Source organism: Esox lucius, chromosome 16 (assembly GCF_011004845.1).
Source record: "Esox lucius isolate fEsoLuc1 chromosome 16, fEsoLuc1.pri, whole genome shotgun sequence".
NCBI lineage: Eukaryota > Metazoa > Chordata > Actinopteri > Esociformes > Esocidae > Esox > Esox lucius.
Genome location: NC_047584.1, coordinates 30,310,080 through 30,326,271, shown reverse-complemented (window position 1 = coordinate 30,326,271; position 16,192 = coordinate 30,310,080). Strand labels below are relative to the sequence as shown.

At 43.2% G+C, this 16,192-nt stretch overlaps 1 protein-coding gene across 1 annotated transcript in view; it reads right to left on the bottom strand.

The window, feature by feature from the left end:
- LOC105023487 (STT3 oligosaccharyltransferase complex catalytic subunit B) overlaps positions 1-13,050 on the bottom strand; it is a 49,781-nt gene extending 36,731 nt beyond the window's left edge. The window contains exon 1 of the mRNA XM_010892725.4: positions 12,468-13,050. Within this exon, the coding sequence (XP_010891027.4) occupies positions 12,468-12,739 (272 nt within the window). The 5' untranslated portion in view covers positions 12,740-13,050. The remainder of the gene's footprint in view (positions 1-12,467) is intronic.
- Between the last annotated feature and the right edge of the window lie 3,142 nt (positions 13,051-16,192).

Sequence of the window (16,192 nt, the reverse complement as noted above, 5' to 3'; positions counted from 1 at the left end):
TTTATTGTTACTGTTAATTAGGACTCAAAGTGTTTGGCACAATATTCCTGTCCTCTAGTGAAGTGCGCGCGCACGCACGTCCTTACAAGTCTGTGGTGCAGCAGTAGGTGGATATGACAGTAGCACTCTGGCCCAAAAGGTAAACATCAGGCGCTATAGGAACTCTCCCTGACGGAGAAATCTTAGCAAATACAGCAGTTGTGATTTAACGTTTAACCCAAACTTATCCTTCTCAACTGAATATGGAGTGTGTGTATATCAATTTTGTACGAGCGTGTACCCTACGAATAAGAGAAACACACAAGCACATATTACAACGCTGATCAACAAGCAGTCCGTGCGAGAGAAAATGCAACGTGACAATGTACGGTCAACACGACACCACAACACGATACCGCAAGGAATAGAGTGAGCACCCTTGCTGCAAGCATTTTCACAATGATGTCCTCCTTGACGAGCCCAAAGCCCCGTTTATGAGAAAACGTCCCAAGACACTGCCGAGGCAACGGTCCGTGGTGATGGTGACCGGTGAGTTTCCCCGGTTACTGTATTCTGGGGATGCATCCTTATAGCACGCGCCGAGGACTACGGTCAGCCGCTCCATTACACAATACCGACTTGACTGACACTAACCACCCGGTTTAAGTCCAGGGACAGGGGTTTGGCTAATTGGCTGCCAAACGGTGTTTTTTTTTCTCTCCCAGCGGAGTTACACAAACTGGAAATTAGCCGGTTATTGGTTTTTAGCACTTACAGTAGTCCAATTCAAATTATATTACGCCAGCTAGAGGAAAATGCTGTTCGTTTATGGTTTTTACTTCATTTTAGTTTGCTTTCTACTAACTAGCTAAATGTCCAACGAGCACCGACCGCTTCGAGGTGTTACTGTACACACTACTCGGGTTGCCAGAGGTCATTGACTGTAAAGCGAACAATCATCGGCAGACTCCAGAAAAAAAAACCTATACAAGCCTACCTGTAAATCGACCTGCCCAAGCCCATTTTTGCCCGCACACTGTCATAAAAAATAGCACAATTTATGGGAAACTTCCCCATCTGGCAACACTGCACACTAACTAACTAACTAGCTTACATTCCGTTGCGAATCGTCAAATAGCCTGACAACGTCCATATGTATACCCAGAAAAAAAAACGGATTAATTAATTAATGGTACCACCAGGGAACGTTTTTGTAAAGCATTTATGGATGTCGATATAATTAACTTTTCAGTCAGGCTATCTGACGTTTCGCAAATGAAGTGACGGTAAGCTAGAATTGGAAGTTAGTTCAGTAGCTGTCGACGCTGGATGACAACCTAGCCATCTTTGATTGTTGTTTAGGTCCAATAATGTCTGTTTCTGGTACAAATCTTGTGTTTTTCTGAAATAATTGCCGAATGGTAATTGGTTGCCGAATGCATGCGCGGTCCAGACGGTATCGTACTCCCTTGGCGTGTGCTCGTGAACATGGCTGAGAGTGTGCTGGGTGAGGAGTGTGCTGCATTTAAATAATGAGAGACATAATGCACTTTCCGTGACAACAAACAGCGCGTCAGTTTGAAACAGTAATCAAACTCGACTGAGACCCTTATAAGAGGTGGTGGGGAGGGTTGAGTAGTGAGGACATAGAAAACTGAAGAAGGAGAACAAATTATGGTATGTTCCGCCTGACTGAGCCCTGTACCGGGAATATAATGGAGATTAGATGAAGAGGAAGTTCTTTTGCATCAGATACAACACTGGCATAGCACAAAAACAAGGAGGCAGGAGACAGACTGAGGAGAGGAAGAGAGGAGAGACGAAAGAGGGAGGGGAGGAGACAAAGAGGAATGAGGACGCAGGAGGAGAATTGTAGTACTGAGAAATCAATACTCTAGGAAGAAGCTGGAGTGGTTGAGCAAACTATCTAAAAGGAAACCATAGGGAACCATTCCCAAAATCGCAGTACAGCAAAGTAAACGCTCCACTGCACTCCACACTGGCAAACACCTTAACAGACACACAGGTTTGACACTTCTCTCAGAAGGCTTTCAGGAGCAGAGACTTGTCGAGACAGAACAACCAGTACGTTTCTGGGGGTCTTTAAGAAGCCCGTGAGGTTGTGGGGTCAAATTGGATATATAACAACTTTGGGACATTAAGCCCCCTTAGAGATCTCCACTGGGCCTTTCTAACTCCACCTGCCAGAAACAGAGGGTACAGGAGAGCAGCGCATTGAGCCTCCCCTGATACTCAAAAGCATTTCCTTCTGTCCCTTTTCATCGTTTCAAGGGTATTCAGAGTAGTTTTTTTGTTTGTTACAAAAAATGTAAACACAATTTCACTTGACTTGGCACTTGTAGATAGTTGTGGCAATGTCAACAACTTGGAATATTCATGCACTACTATTAGGACATAATTTATGGCTAACCAGTAGATGTAATAAAAAAAAGACAGTTTAAATTAGTCAGTGCCAAGCAAGCATATAGCTTCCCTTGGTTTGATGCAGTGACAAATAGTAGCTAGCTATAAATAGTCTATTAGGGTCAACATGTTTTTTGTTTAGGTATTTTTCTTACCATTTAGGATGTCACAGTCATTTCAATGTTTTACCATTGTAAATTCTCCTCTCTCTAAGGTTTGTCTTTGCCATTTTTCTGACAGTAAGTTGGTCTGGCTACACAGCACCTAGTCGATTTGTTGTTGTACGTTCTACGTGATTGAACAATTCAAATTTAATGGACTTTGTACAGAAAAGTAGAGGCGGTTCCCAGATTTCTATTCCTGAATCATTTATTTCAGAACTCTCAAAGAAAAATCCATGTTATCAGTGGAATGAATAAGCACTAAAGTTCTGCAACTTGGGGAGTGCACAGAAGAGAGTATATCTAATACGGGTCAATTGCAGAGTAACTTGGGTTAGAATGCCACTTTATTTCTATATTTTTAGGGAGGAGTACCTTAAAATATTTAGTTGGAAAATAATAAATGTTTTATTGAGCCAGAGTAGTAAAGATTAGAGTTTTGGTGGAATCGCAAATTTCTGAAACAGACTAGACAGCCAGTATGAGCCAGCGATACGAGGTACCTCACTGCCACTCAATCCTCTTAATTTGGTGGAAGCGGAGCTGCATTTCTTAATATGCTTCAAAATGCATGCCCATGTTAGACACATTTCCCTCAGATCATACAGAAAGGAAATAAACAATTATCTGGTAAGCAAAATACTGAAGATGAAGATTTGAGACCAGCGGCCATTAAAAAAAGGCAATGAGTTTCTCTCTAATTCTCTCTTTCCAATAGCGGTAGTGACATGGACTGACAAGAGGTAGTCATTTCGGGTGACTACCTCATGAAGCTTGTTGTGGGATTGCAAACTGTGCAAAGCTGTCATCAAAGCAAAGGGTCGCTACTTTGAAGAATCTACAAGATGCAATCTATTTTGATCTGTTAAACTCTTTTTGTTTAACAGATCAATACATCAGTCAATGTGTTTCTTCATATATTTGAAGTCATTACTATTATTCTACAATGTGGAAAATAGTCAAAACAAACAAATACCCATGAATGAATAAGTGTGTAAAAAGTTTTGACTGGTACTATTTAATCACTATTTATTTACATGGTGGGGTCATTTTAAAATAAATCTAAAAACTGTTACATTACCATGTTGTAAAATAGTGAAACTCTCCTTTAAATAAATCATTCATTTCCTTTGCCTAATCTGCAACAATGCTGTCCCTTTCAAAATTATGAAACCTATTCAAGAGCCAATCAACAATGAGCTCTTCACTCCGGTATAAAGAAAAAATCCTAATGCCCCAAGTGACAGGAACATTGCCCTGCATATTCTGCTCCCAGAGTAGGTGTACAAAAGGCTATGGAGAGCTAATATATTACTGAGATCAAGGGACCACACCTAAGAAATCTACAGTCCTACAATTCCTATATTACAGTAGGGGAGTCAAGTTGGTTTCCAACAGGCCCCTATATTAAAATCACGGGTAGCGATTCATCCCCTGCTTCCAAATCTCTCATCCCATCTTTTCCCATACTACTATAGGTAGTAATTGTACTTAATCAATAATGCATGTAAGACACTCTGGATAAGACCATCAGCTAAATTATTAAAATGAGAAAATGTGTTGCATCGGCTATTTCCAAGATTTTGGCACACTTGTGGCTCAATTTGCTATTGCATCCCTGAATTAGAAAGCTAGTTAGCCACACAGACACAGGGGAGGAGTGCTCCCATGGTTTATTGGTAATCCATGAGTTGGCCTCTGATCTTGGGATAAAATACTATAGGACATAAATAAGTTGAGGCTGGATAGTATTCTGGGATAGTAAACAATCCTAGAAAATACTTCATGCCATGGCACCTCCGAAGATGATCAAGGCACGCTTGCGGTAGAAAAAATAAAAAGCTTGTTTAAGATTTATGCATAGAAATTTTTTAAACAGCTTTGATTAAGGAGTTGAATGACATGTTTGCAGAAAGGCATTTCTGACCGTCTTTATTATTCAGCATCAACTCCTTTTTGTTCTCTACTTAGCCAAGCGTTGAAATCCACTGGCTGAGTCATGCAGGGTGAATGTGAAAGGCTTAGCTAGCTGGCTCAGCTAGCAGGCTAGCTGGATACAAAACCTGCAGGTTGCTTTGTAACAGTATATTCATAAAATGTTCCCTTGTAAGTTGGCAGTAAATATTATTGTAGCCAGTAGTCATGAGGGTACGTTTTGTTTTAGTTTCAATTTAAAGTATTTGAAGGTATTTCTATTAAGAGTTGACATTGTAATGACAAACTTATGTTCCCATCATGACATCACATTCCCTGTAAAACATTCCCAACATGACTTTGGCCACCTCCTGAACATTCCCAACATGACTTTGGCAACCACCTGAACTCTGACAGATTTTAGGTAGTAACCCTGAAAATAAAAAAACAAGGGATAACTGTGGGCCTTTGATTTGTATTCTACGGCAAATCAATATAACATTTGGGTTCCTATTAAAAATAATTAATCTTCCTGTTAACCACATTGCATTGCACCCAAAAAGGTGCTATATAAAGACCAAATAAAATTATGTAAAGAAAGAGAGAAGGAAGGAAAGACAGATGAGGAGGATGAACAGAGGTAAGAAAGGGAGAAGGAAGGAAAGACAGATGAGGATGAACAGAGGTAAGAAAGAGAGAAGGAAGGACAGGGGTGAAAGAGAAAGAGGACGTAATGGAGATGGGAGGTGACCACAGAGGAGGACGTAATGGAGATGGGAGGTGACAGAGGATGAGGATGTAATGGAGATGGGAGGTGACCACAGAGGAGAACGTATGAAGATGGGAGTTGACAGAGGATGAGGATGTAATGGAGATGGGAGGTGACAGGAGGAGGAGGCTGGACAGAGCAAAGAGTTAAGATGGGCTCGTTCGTTAGACACAAAACGGTAAAAAAAAAAAATCCAAAACTGAGTGAATGGAGAAGCTACCATCTCATACCGAAACTCTCCACCGGGCAGCCACAGGCTGGAAACCACCATCAGAAACTCCAAGAACTGTCATCAGCTTATGTGAAACCTCTGTAAAACGCTGCCCCTCTAAATAATGACAACCTGCCACAAACCATCATTTCCGGGAACTCGCCTTGTTTACACTGAGAAGGGCATCAGGGACAGAAGTGACAGGAATTAATCCGAGCCCATTCATTACCAGGGAACTCAGGACACCGTCGGCATGCCAGCATGTCAGGGCATCCATCACCGCGGCTAACTCTGAACCCCCAGGGTCCGCGACGGATCGATGACCCTTTATTTCTCATCTCAATTCCTCCTCAGGACTAATGACGAAGTGACTAGGTCGCCCACTCTGCTAATTGTGGCGGGACTGGTTGTCATTGGAAGAAAAAGAAAAACAGAAACAAAACATACCAAAATAAAACTGTTTACCACTCCCAAATGGCAACCTGTCCGCTATGTATAGTGGACTACTTTTATGGGGCTGGGGACAAGATGAGTGCTCTGTTGAGGGAATGGGGTGCCATTTGGGATGCAGACCCGTGCAGGGAGGATAGGGAACTGTGATTCCCTCAGGAGACTCAACAAGTCATGTGACAATGTAGAGGCATCTCAAGCTCCCAGGCGCTTTCATTTGATGTGTCAATACAAAACTACAAAACCCTAAAAAAAGACAAGAGTTCTTTGGAGGGCAGGAGAGTAGGTCCACACTCCTAAAAACATCCAAAACCTTGTTTGTTACAATCAGCAATTGGTCCATGCCGCCCCCACTCCCCCGTAACACTACGCCCTTTTCCAACCAAAATCAAAACATAGCTTAAAAGAGCTTAAGAGCTTTTTTTTGTCCGCCCAGATAACAAGCCATCCCTCCTGCTGTGCTTTTACCAACAACAAAAAAAAATCCACTAGAAGCAGAACCGTGTCAACAGTGCTGACCTCTGCTGACCCCACCAACTACACACTCACATACAATTGTTACCGTCTGAACTTGGCAACCCAACACATGGAGGTTGGATTCTGCAAGATACGACGTAGTCAGTGACCGGGCACATCATTTACTTGCGTCAGGCAGCGGGTCAATTCCACCTGCCCCGTTCTTACGGAGGGTTAGGCCACAACGTGCCCTCATCACATTCTGTCAAGGTGATGAGTTTAACTTGGGAACATTGACAGTGCAAGCTCAGTATCAAGGCTCTGGAGCAACATAACAATGATGTGTAGTACACATTGAATGCTCCAGTTATAATAACCAATTCCCATAAGTGTTTGACACCCATGCACACACAGATCATTTGATAGGCGACTTCCTAAATGCTTAGCTTTTTTTGAAATGAAAAACCTAACCGCTCAATTGTGGTTATCTTACTACAGAACCAACCTCAGCATCAGCCTGCAAATTATTGCAATATTGTAAGAGCATTTTGGGACACAGGTAAAACATCCGCCGGAAGAGATAAAGATAACCGTCAGAAAATAAAGCTACACTCGTGACAATATAAGCGTTTTCACCGTAAGTACACACCTGCTGATACTGATGAAAGGTGACAAACTATTTTTGATTCCTCATCTGTTGCAGTTACATGAGTAATCTTCTTACGGGATTAGGAATTAGACCACTAGGATCTCTAGAAGATCTCAATGTCACCAAACATCAAAACAATGACCTGTCATAAAGCACCCGCCTCAACTGCTTCTCCATTCATTCATCAACCACTTACAGTTCATCTTACTTTCCTGCTGGCTTCATGTTAATGGACGCCCTCACTTAAATGTTTTGTGGCTGATGCACGCCAAGACATTTTCTCTCTCCATTACGGTCACAACGCCAAGATTGATTTTGTGAAATTATCTGTCAATAAATGTTTGTGTTTTTGCACGGAAGCCATATTCGCACCTTTTCACATCTACACAAAAAGGTTTTGCGCCTCAATGACCAGCATCTGTGATGATGCCCACGAGAGCTCCTAAATTGGTCCATCAGCTTTATTGCTGCGCCAGTCACACATCACAAAAATGAACGGCCGACCAAATATCCTGTGATCCACATACATTACTGAATAATTCCAACAAAAGCTAAATTGCTAACTATCAGTTTTCACGTAGCAGTTCACATGCCAGTCAAAAGTGGTTTATTATAAGGAAACTTCCTAGATGAAGAGTACAAAAAAGAAAAACAGCACACAAGTCTGTAAAGATTTAGGCTTGAAACAAACTGTAAAATGCCTGAAGATGACAAATGATGGTTAGTTTCTACAATACCGAGCTACAACCTTCTGAAGTCAACGGGTCAAAGATATCGGACTTAATGGTAATTTAATGCAGAGCGGCTCGCCCCAAATTATTTATGTGATGTAATTCTGTAAAAGATAATTAATATTTTGACAATCTAATTATCATAAAACATATTTGGTGTCTGAATAACATTTGGGGAAATCAAGTCTATCTTCATAATTAAACAGCCATCAGGGCCTGTACTAAATCATGCGGTTGGAGTATTTAATACAGGCCAACTCAATACTAAATGATTTAAAAGGTGCACTCCGATCACACAGTCATCTTGTCAAAGATGTATTTTACATATCAGACATAACACCTACTACAATCCACCTTTCTGTTCAGATGAGTGGCAAATGCAGAGGGTATGTACTGCTCTCTCGTCCATTAATTTTCTTACCCAAACCAAAGATCGGGACACAAACTTTTCAACTAGAAAGGGATTTTAAATGGATGACCATGTGGCCAGAGTGCAGTTTTAAAGAAATAAGAGGGATTTACAGGTGGATTGACCTGTTTGGAAAAGAGGACAAATCAAACAGATCGCTTCCCAGAGGACAAACAATGTAACTAGCAAGTTCTAGTCCAACAGAACCTATGTTTTAAAATCTCATTCAAAGCTGGATTGGCAACATAAAAAATTTACTCAACATATTTTTCAAATAACTGTTTCTGCTTTATATGAGATATCTGCAAACTGCTTTAAATGCGGTCAGATCCACTTTAATTAGCTACCAGGTTGAAGTGTTTTCGGCCCCCCAGGACCAGAGTTGAAGAGCCTGGGTTTGGGGTATCCTTCTGGTGAGCATCTGCAGTGTCTGCATTGGCTCCCGATTCAGGCGGGACGATGAACTCCCCTCCCCTCGTCAGGTTTTTAAATATGGCAAACAAAAGTACATTTCTTTGGTTATGGCAACACCAAGTTCACTCTACTGCCCCCAACAAGACCTGCTACTGTCTGCCTGTTAAAGCCCTCAATATACAGCTCTTGGAAAAAATTAAGAGACCACTGCACCATTTTCTTTCCTTACCAAAAAAAACTATAAACGGAAGATTTTGAACAAGGAACAGAAGGGTTAAAGTTAAAACACCACTGCATGCTGGATGACTCTGTTCCTCACTCAAAACCAATCGTTTCAACTTTTTTGGAAAGGAAAGAAAATGGTCCAGAGGTCTCTTAATGTTTTCCGGAGCTGTGTGTATATATGTGTGTATATATGTGTGTATGTATATATATATATTTTTTTTTTAGACTAGGTCGACAACATAATTAAAAAGGAAGTCACACCAGAAGGAATGACTTGCCGATGTTAGCTCAGAGGGTTCCCTCTCTTTGCTTTCAGTCTGAGGGATTACATGTCATTGGGAGTCAGTGAGCTAGCAGGTACCATCAGAGGATTGCATTGTAGCGTTCGTTCACACACGGTACAGCAGTTGTTGTGGGGAGGGGGGTATTGTCTTGCTCAAAGGCAGACAAGTGTGACTGCATTGATAACCAGTTTACAATAGCATCTAAGGATTTCTGATCAGTATATTGCCAATATACCATGGCAAAGTGCTGCATCTAGACACGCCGCAATTACTTATTCCTAAAACCAGCTCTTAATCGTGGTATATTGGCCATACAACCACAACCTGCCTTATAGCTTAATAATAAACCGCATTCATGCCCTAAAAGCTTATTGGCTGAAAGCTGTGGTGTAGAAGATTGTATACCAGGAAAAAGTGACAAATTAACTTTTTTACTGTTCCCATTAACATTGGGAACCACTTCAGATGGTTGGCAGGGGGACTGGTTGGAAATAACGGTTTGTCGAGCTGAATCAAATGGCCGACACGATGAGACAATGTTCAGTCTGCGGCGGTCGTTCTAACAGAACAACAACGCTGTCAACCAATGACGCAACAACGGGCTCCCTTTTTGCAATGGCCTCTTCCATCTCCTCTCAGATGAGGACGGAGGCAGTGCCCTCACTCTCCGTTCCCTTGTTCCTGTCCTGCAGATTTTGCGGTGAGAAAGTCCTCAACAGTGTCACCGCGTGGCGATACATCACCACAAAGCCGCTAGCATGGGGCAAAGTTCGTTACACTCCACTCAGAAGTGGGCCGTTCCAAAGTCTGAACTGTCAAATGTGACGTGGGGGAACGCAGAGACCTACAAGGACTCCATCCTGCATGACCAGCTTTTCCATGTGCGGCGCACTTCTTTGGACTCGGGTGACTGCCACCGGCACCCGGAGCGGCTAGCAAGCCTACTATCAAAACAGATGAATTAGGTTGTCAACTCATTAAGTCCGAAATTCACAGGTTCCTTGGTTTTTTTTAGCACCGACACTTTTATTTTTTTTTTACAGGGGAAACAACACAAAAAGTTTTAAGTTAAAGATGGAAAAACCACAGTAGGAGAGTACCTGAAGTATGTCCTGTTTTTATGGGCCTAGAGGGGTACAACCTGCCTTCCACACAGTGCAGGGAGAGCTGCAGCTCATGGACAGGAGCCAGATGTAACCACGATATTTTCTCACAAAATATGTGTGTGTTGATTGGTTCTTATTTACTACCCATTTGCCTGCGCAACACAGCAGGCTTCCGCATCAGCCAGAGATTTTGGAGATAAACATAACCTTCATGGTTTCATTGGGGCGGCGCTTTAGCAAAACGTAGATTGATTACTTCAATCTGAAATGGCGATATCCAACCAGTGGCGAGCATCTCATTTACTATCAACACCAGAACAAACAAAAAACAAAACAAGGAAAGAAAACTTGCAGTTTAACTTTCCAGACTCTGAAGTCAGGAGGACTAAGTCAGTCGTCAGCTTCTGTAGTGCACAAGATACGTTAGCGTGCAGAGAAGTGCTCCAGTAGTAACACTCGTGGCTCGATGCACATGGCTCCTTCCGCCACTGTTGTCCCCCCCACTACCACTGATCCCCCCCCCCCCACTACCACTGATCCCCCCCCCCGACTACCACTGACCCCCCCCCCCCACTACCACTGACCCCCCCCCCCACCCACTACCACTGACCCCCCCACCCACCCACTACCACTGATCCCCCCCCCCACCCACTACCACTGATCCCCCCCCCCACCCACTACCACTGATCCCCCCCCCCACCCACTACCACTGATCCCCCCCCCCACCCACTACCACTGATCCCCCCCCCACACTACCACTGATCCCCCCCCCACCCACTACCACTGATCCCCCCCCCACCCACTACCACTGATCCCCCCCCCACACTACCACTGATCCCCCCCCCACCCACTACCACTGCCCCCCACCCCCCCACAACTGATCCCCCCCCCCACTACCCATGATCCCCCCCGTTCCTGAATAGTTAGAAACCTGGATGTTTTGCCTCATGCAAGGCACATCTTTTTCTTGTTTTAAAACAGCCAAATGCAACAACTGAAAAGTTTAGGGAAATTACATCAATAGTTTCCCATATGAGCTTTCCGGTTCTTTCGGTCTTCAAATCAATTTTGTCTGGGGGCAATGAAATAGTTCTATTATTGTTGTTGCATCTTGAGATTTCCCATCTCACCCCAAGGAACCACTCTAACTGGGTCATACCACAAAATGACCTCTTTAATTTATTTATGCTAAGGCCTACTGCCTTGTTTTCCAACACACTGGTTAAAACGTGAAGAACTAATACTTCATCAACAATAAAGACTCTTAAAGTATCAGGCAACACAGTTGAAACATTAGAAAGTGTGTTCACCCAATGCCCCCTGAAAAACAAGTGGATATAGAGCATAAATGCCCTCCACTTCACCACCAGTTTTAGTTGCACTACAAGGCTCCGGTCTAAATAAGCGTAGAAACATCTGAAATTCACATTCCTGACCTGGCGGCACAATAAGATGTTATGTGGTACCTTGGATGTGGGTTGAGTGATGCCTCGTTGTTATAGCTCTGATCTAATAAAAGTGTACTTGGTCATGAGTTCACTGCAACCTCACATTTTTCTGAAGCTCAAGCTCCTGTTCATCCTACAGAACAGTGTGTGTGTCTTCACCTAAAAACAATAACGTACCCCTCTTTGAGCCTGCGCGTTGCTCGAGATGGTTATCACTAACCTTACAATAACGGAGAATGGGGAAATAGATCCCAGCTATTTCATTCATGGACAGATGTCAAGCCCGGACATTGTCTCAACCTAAAGACAGTAGTACAAGTCATAACGCAGCTACGTCTGCATATGCTAAAATAAGCGTATCGTTTTTATAAGCCGTGGAATAGTGTGGAAAACAGCTAACCGTGAAAGGCCAGTCACTCAATATGTTCCCAGTTGAATAAGAAAACTGGAGACTCGCTAGCTAGGATATAGGCTAGCCCTACTCTTCAGCCTATATATTCTTCTTTCCGGGTTCAATCCGCTGTGTCACTCACACCAGGCTCCATTGTCACGATTATCCGCTTATGAAGACACGCTCTGCCCCCCAACGACTAACTCTCTCACACACTGCAGAATAACTCCGTTCGCACACGTTGTTACAAATTATAGTCCCACTGGAACTCCTACAAAAGTCGAATATTCGGTGCATGAGTTTAACTTCCCAGCTGGCCCCGAAAAATATTTCAGCAAACTACATTGTAGTTCGCCACATTCTCCATTATCGTTGGTGAAATCTAACGTCCACCATTAATGCAGGCCGGAGTGTCGTGTGTTACTAATTGCTGTTTGTTTACTCACCAAGGGTCAAACTCGTGAATGATGCTTTCAAAACGGATGACAGCAAAGAGCCTTGCACTGAAACCAGCCAGCCAGGCCAGAAACAGAATAGTGAACGAGAGCAAAGACTGCCATCCCGCAGGCTGAGCTAAACCAGTGGAGAGAGCTCTTTCCGCGCCACTACTGACGTTCGCCACAGGACTTGTCCGTCCATTCCCGGAGAAAGAAGCTCCAACATTCGCGGCAGAAGCTTTGTGCTTGCTATCGGAAACGGATCCGTGATGTTCCGCCATATTCTACGTTAGCACCCGTTGCAGACGATCTGATTGGAATGAGAGAAAGCCCCCTGCTGCCACGCTCCACTTTCGAAGCGCCTCTCACCCCAGCCGCACGTTTCACTTCCAAGGACCTACGGTCCAACAAATCTTATCCTTGGTACGAACGTGGTACTAATTCAAACTAAGTTCCCCCGAATGAGTTGCATAGCAGCCGGAGTTGAGATACAGCAGCAACACACGCGACCTGACTAGAAGTTAGTATTCGAAGATTGCGGAAGGAAGCCCTCTACCTCGACAGGCTTGTAGTTCTTCCTTGGAAGTGGTTGGCAGGGCGGGAGTACGAAGGATAGAATAACCAGGAAGAGAGTTCAGCCTGTCACAGCGAGACAGGTACGACAGGGCGGGTCCACGGTGCTGTCATTACACCAATCACAGGAGATAGGGTCCAGATTGATCGGGACAGTAACCTATGGGATAGGAGTCTGCTTTGTTAACTTAATTACGTAGAAGGCGTTCAAAGGAAGATCTAGCGCAAGGCAAAATCGGGCAAAGTACACCAATCATAGGTCTAGGGGAACATAACAGACTGGCAGAATAGCCTATCGGTTAACAACAGCACTCGAGCTTGTCTATGAGAGGAAGCCAATGAAATAAATGAATTCAGCAAGAAAATAATATTAGGCATGCCTGCCACGATAGCGAAAACCACAGCAGTAGAAATTGTTTCAAACTTGTTGATGTGAATCGGTGGTGTGACCACAGCAGTTTAAACCCGGCCGCCCATAATCGCGAGACTTTCATTAACGCTTGCGTAGCATACTCGACAGACCAGACCGCAGGTTGGGGTTTAAACACGATTTTTTCCCTCTACCTACTAAAGCATGCCTTGCCAGTCCTACTCACAAGCTACATGCAGAACGCAGCTTTCCAAGGTCCACTGCCGCTATTCCCATTAATTGCCATTCAAACCTGCTGAGCATGACACCAACATGAAGGCAGAAGCACATTTCGGAAATAGACATTTCATCCCATTTTAAATTAGGAGTATAAATGGCCATATACTTGAGTGTTTCTCCTGAATTTGCACTAGATGTGTGACATTTTTCATTAAAAATGAAAGCTTTTTTTTTAGCTGATGCTCTACTCCAAAGTGACCTACAGGAGCAATTCGAGTTAAGCGCCATATGCTCATCAACAGTTACGCTAACAGGTTTTTCACTTTTACTGGACAAAAATAGGAACAGCCAGGCTATCTGCCCTGTTAAAACCCTCAGCCTCGTTGAAAGGAAACATTATTAAATAGCCTACATATTTGATTTCAAATCATAAAACAGAGCTACTTCAAAACAGAGCTGCAAGGATCCTGAGAATAAAAAAGAATCTGCCCACATCACACTTTGTCTTGCTGACCTCCATTGGCTTTCTGTCCCTCTAAGAATTGACTTTAGTCTATAAAGCGATCAATGTCATCTGACATACATAGTTGTCTGAACTGCTCTCCCCCTATGAACCTCCACGCTCTCTATCGTCCAGCAATGCCTAACTGCTCAATAAACCAAGAACCTGGCACTGAAAAATCAGACTGTGCCTTTTCCTAAACTTAACATCACAGACCCGGCGCCCTCAGTTACTTCGTGCTGGTGCCGGGCCTGGGACCTGCCCTCTGGAACTCCCTTAATTTATTTCAGTTATCTGCTACATACTGTACTGTGGACACTCAATAACAGAAAAAAAATGCAAAGAGATCTTTTTTAGGCAAACTGCAGTCATTTTATGTATTTATGATCCCCAAAGGTGACAGTTTGAATAGTGTGTACATGTGTCAGCTATATAGATTATCTGCGCTTACTGAGGCAATGTGTAATCTTTTAGAAGTGAATTTGATATAGCAAACTCATTGGCATACCACCCAATCTGGAATGGCTCAAAGGAGAAAAACAACGGAGCACAGGGTTTTCTCTCTTCCAAATACAGGTTGTGTCCCAAACTACGTCATATTCCGTTACAGTGCACTACCGGGGCCCTTTATAATGAACTGCTATGGGCCCCTTGGGTCCTTTTGGGACACAATCATAGATTTCTGAAAAGACTACTGGATGAATAAAGAAGGATGAGCACCAGGCAGGCTGCAGTATTCTGGGTAAGTTGTTGGAGTTTGATAGCACAGTCAGGAGCCAATAATTTTGCAGCAGTGGGGAGATGATGACTTCCAGAGTATATCTGTCATTTGAAGGAGATGGAACTAGACGAGCAGCAGCATCAGTGATGACCATAATTACACAGAAGGTCTATTTTCCTCAATCAACAGATATTCTAGTATGATTGATGCAGGGTCCCGTCATACCATTTTACACAGATAGAATTCAATATTCCCTCCGTACAGATTATTCAGGTGGCAATTGTGAAATGCATTCAGGCCACTGGTTTTTAAAACTCTTCCGGGGGACTGCCAGGCAATGCGCAATTTTAATACAGACCTGAATTAGCTAATTTTATTACAGACCTGTATTACAGCCGATTCAGCGGTTGTAATACAAGCCGAATTAGGTTTACTAGCTGTGGAATGTTTAAAATACACTGAACAACTGGGTTCCTCTTGAAAACCTTTGCCTTCAAGTCAACTTGGGTCACAACTTAAAGCTCTTGGTTCCAGTAGAGAAAATGCAACCGTTTGAAAGTATGACCTGAGGTGAAACGTTTTTCTGATGAGAATCTAATTTCAACCTCATAGGTTCTTCTGTTTCATGCACTGAACACAGACCCGCTCAGTGCTACACATCTCTGGGGAGCTGAAGCCAAAGATCAATACCAACACTGCAATGTTGCGTAGACAGTAGATATTTCTTTGATTTGGCTACATGCTTTACACCTTGTCTCTTCAGCTCCAATATTCTCAATACCCCAAAGAATATCATCCTTTAATGACAGTCTCTCCAACTCTCTCAAACACCCCATGATGACAAAGCAAGAAAAATGGGCATCTCTCATATCTTGGGCATATCTCCCCTTCTCCCTAGCAGATTCTCTCAACCTCTGTCAGACTGGGCGGGGAGCGTCTGTGAACACGACAGCCCACAAATGTTGGGCTACTCAAAGGTATTCACAGACTTATCCCGAAGCCACTTTGGCGTGTGTTACAGTTTAGTAACATGCTGAAAGATGAGTATTTGCACCAGACTGAGGTCCTGTGCACTTTGGATTGGGTTTTCTTCAACTATCTGTGCTCCTGGGAACTTTCAATGCTTTATACATTTTTTCATAACCTTAGATACAATGATTGTAATAATATCAATGTCGTCCATAAGTGAGGGGGCCCTGGCATATATCTTTTCAGGGTCGCCCAGGATTCCTGGTAATAGCCATCGGTTGTAAATGCAATGTTGCTGTTTAAAAGCAATGTCTCTGCATAGTACACATTTTGCATGGACATTGCTGACTAGATAAACTACATCCCCAAAATGTTAATGA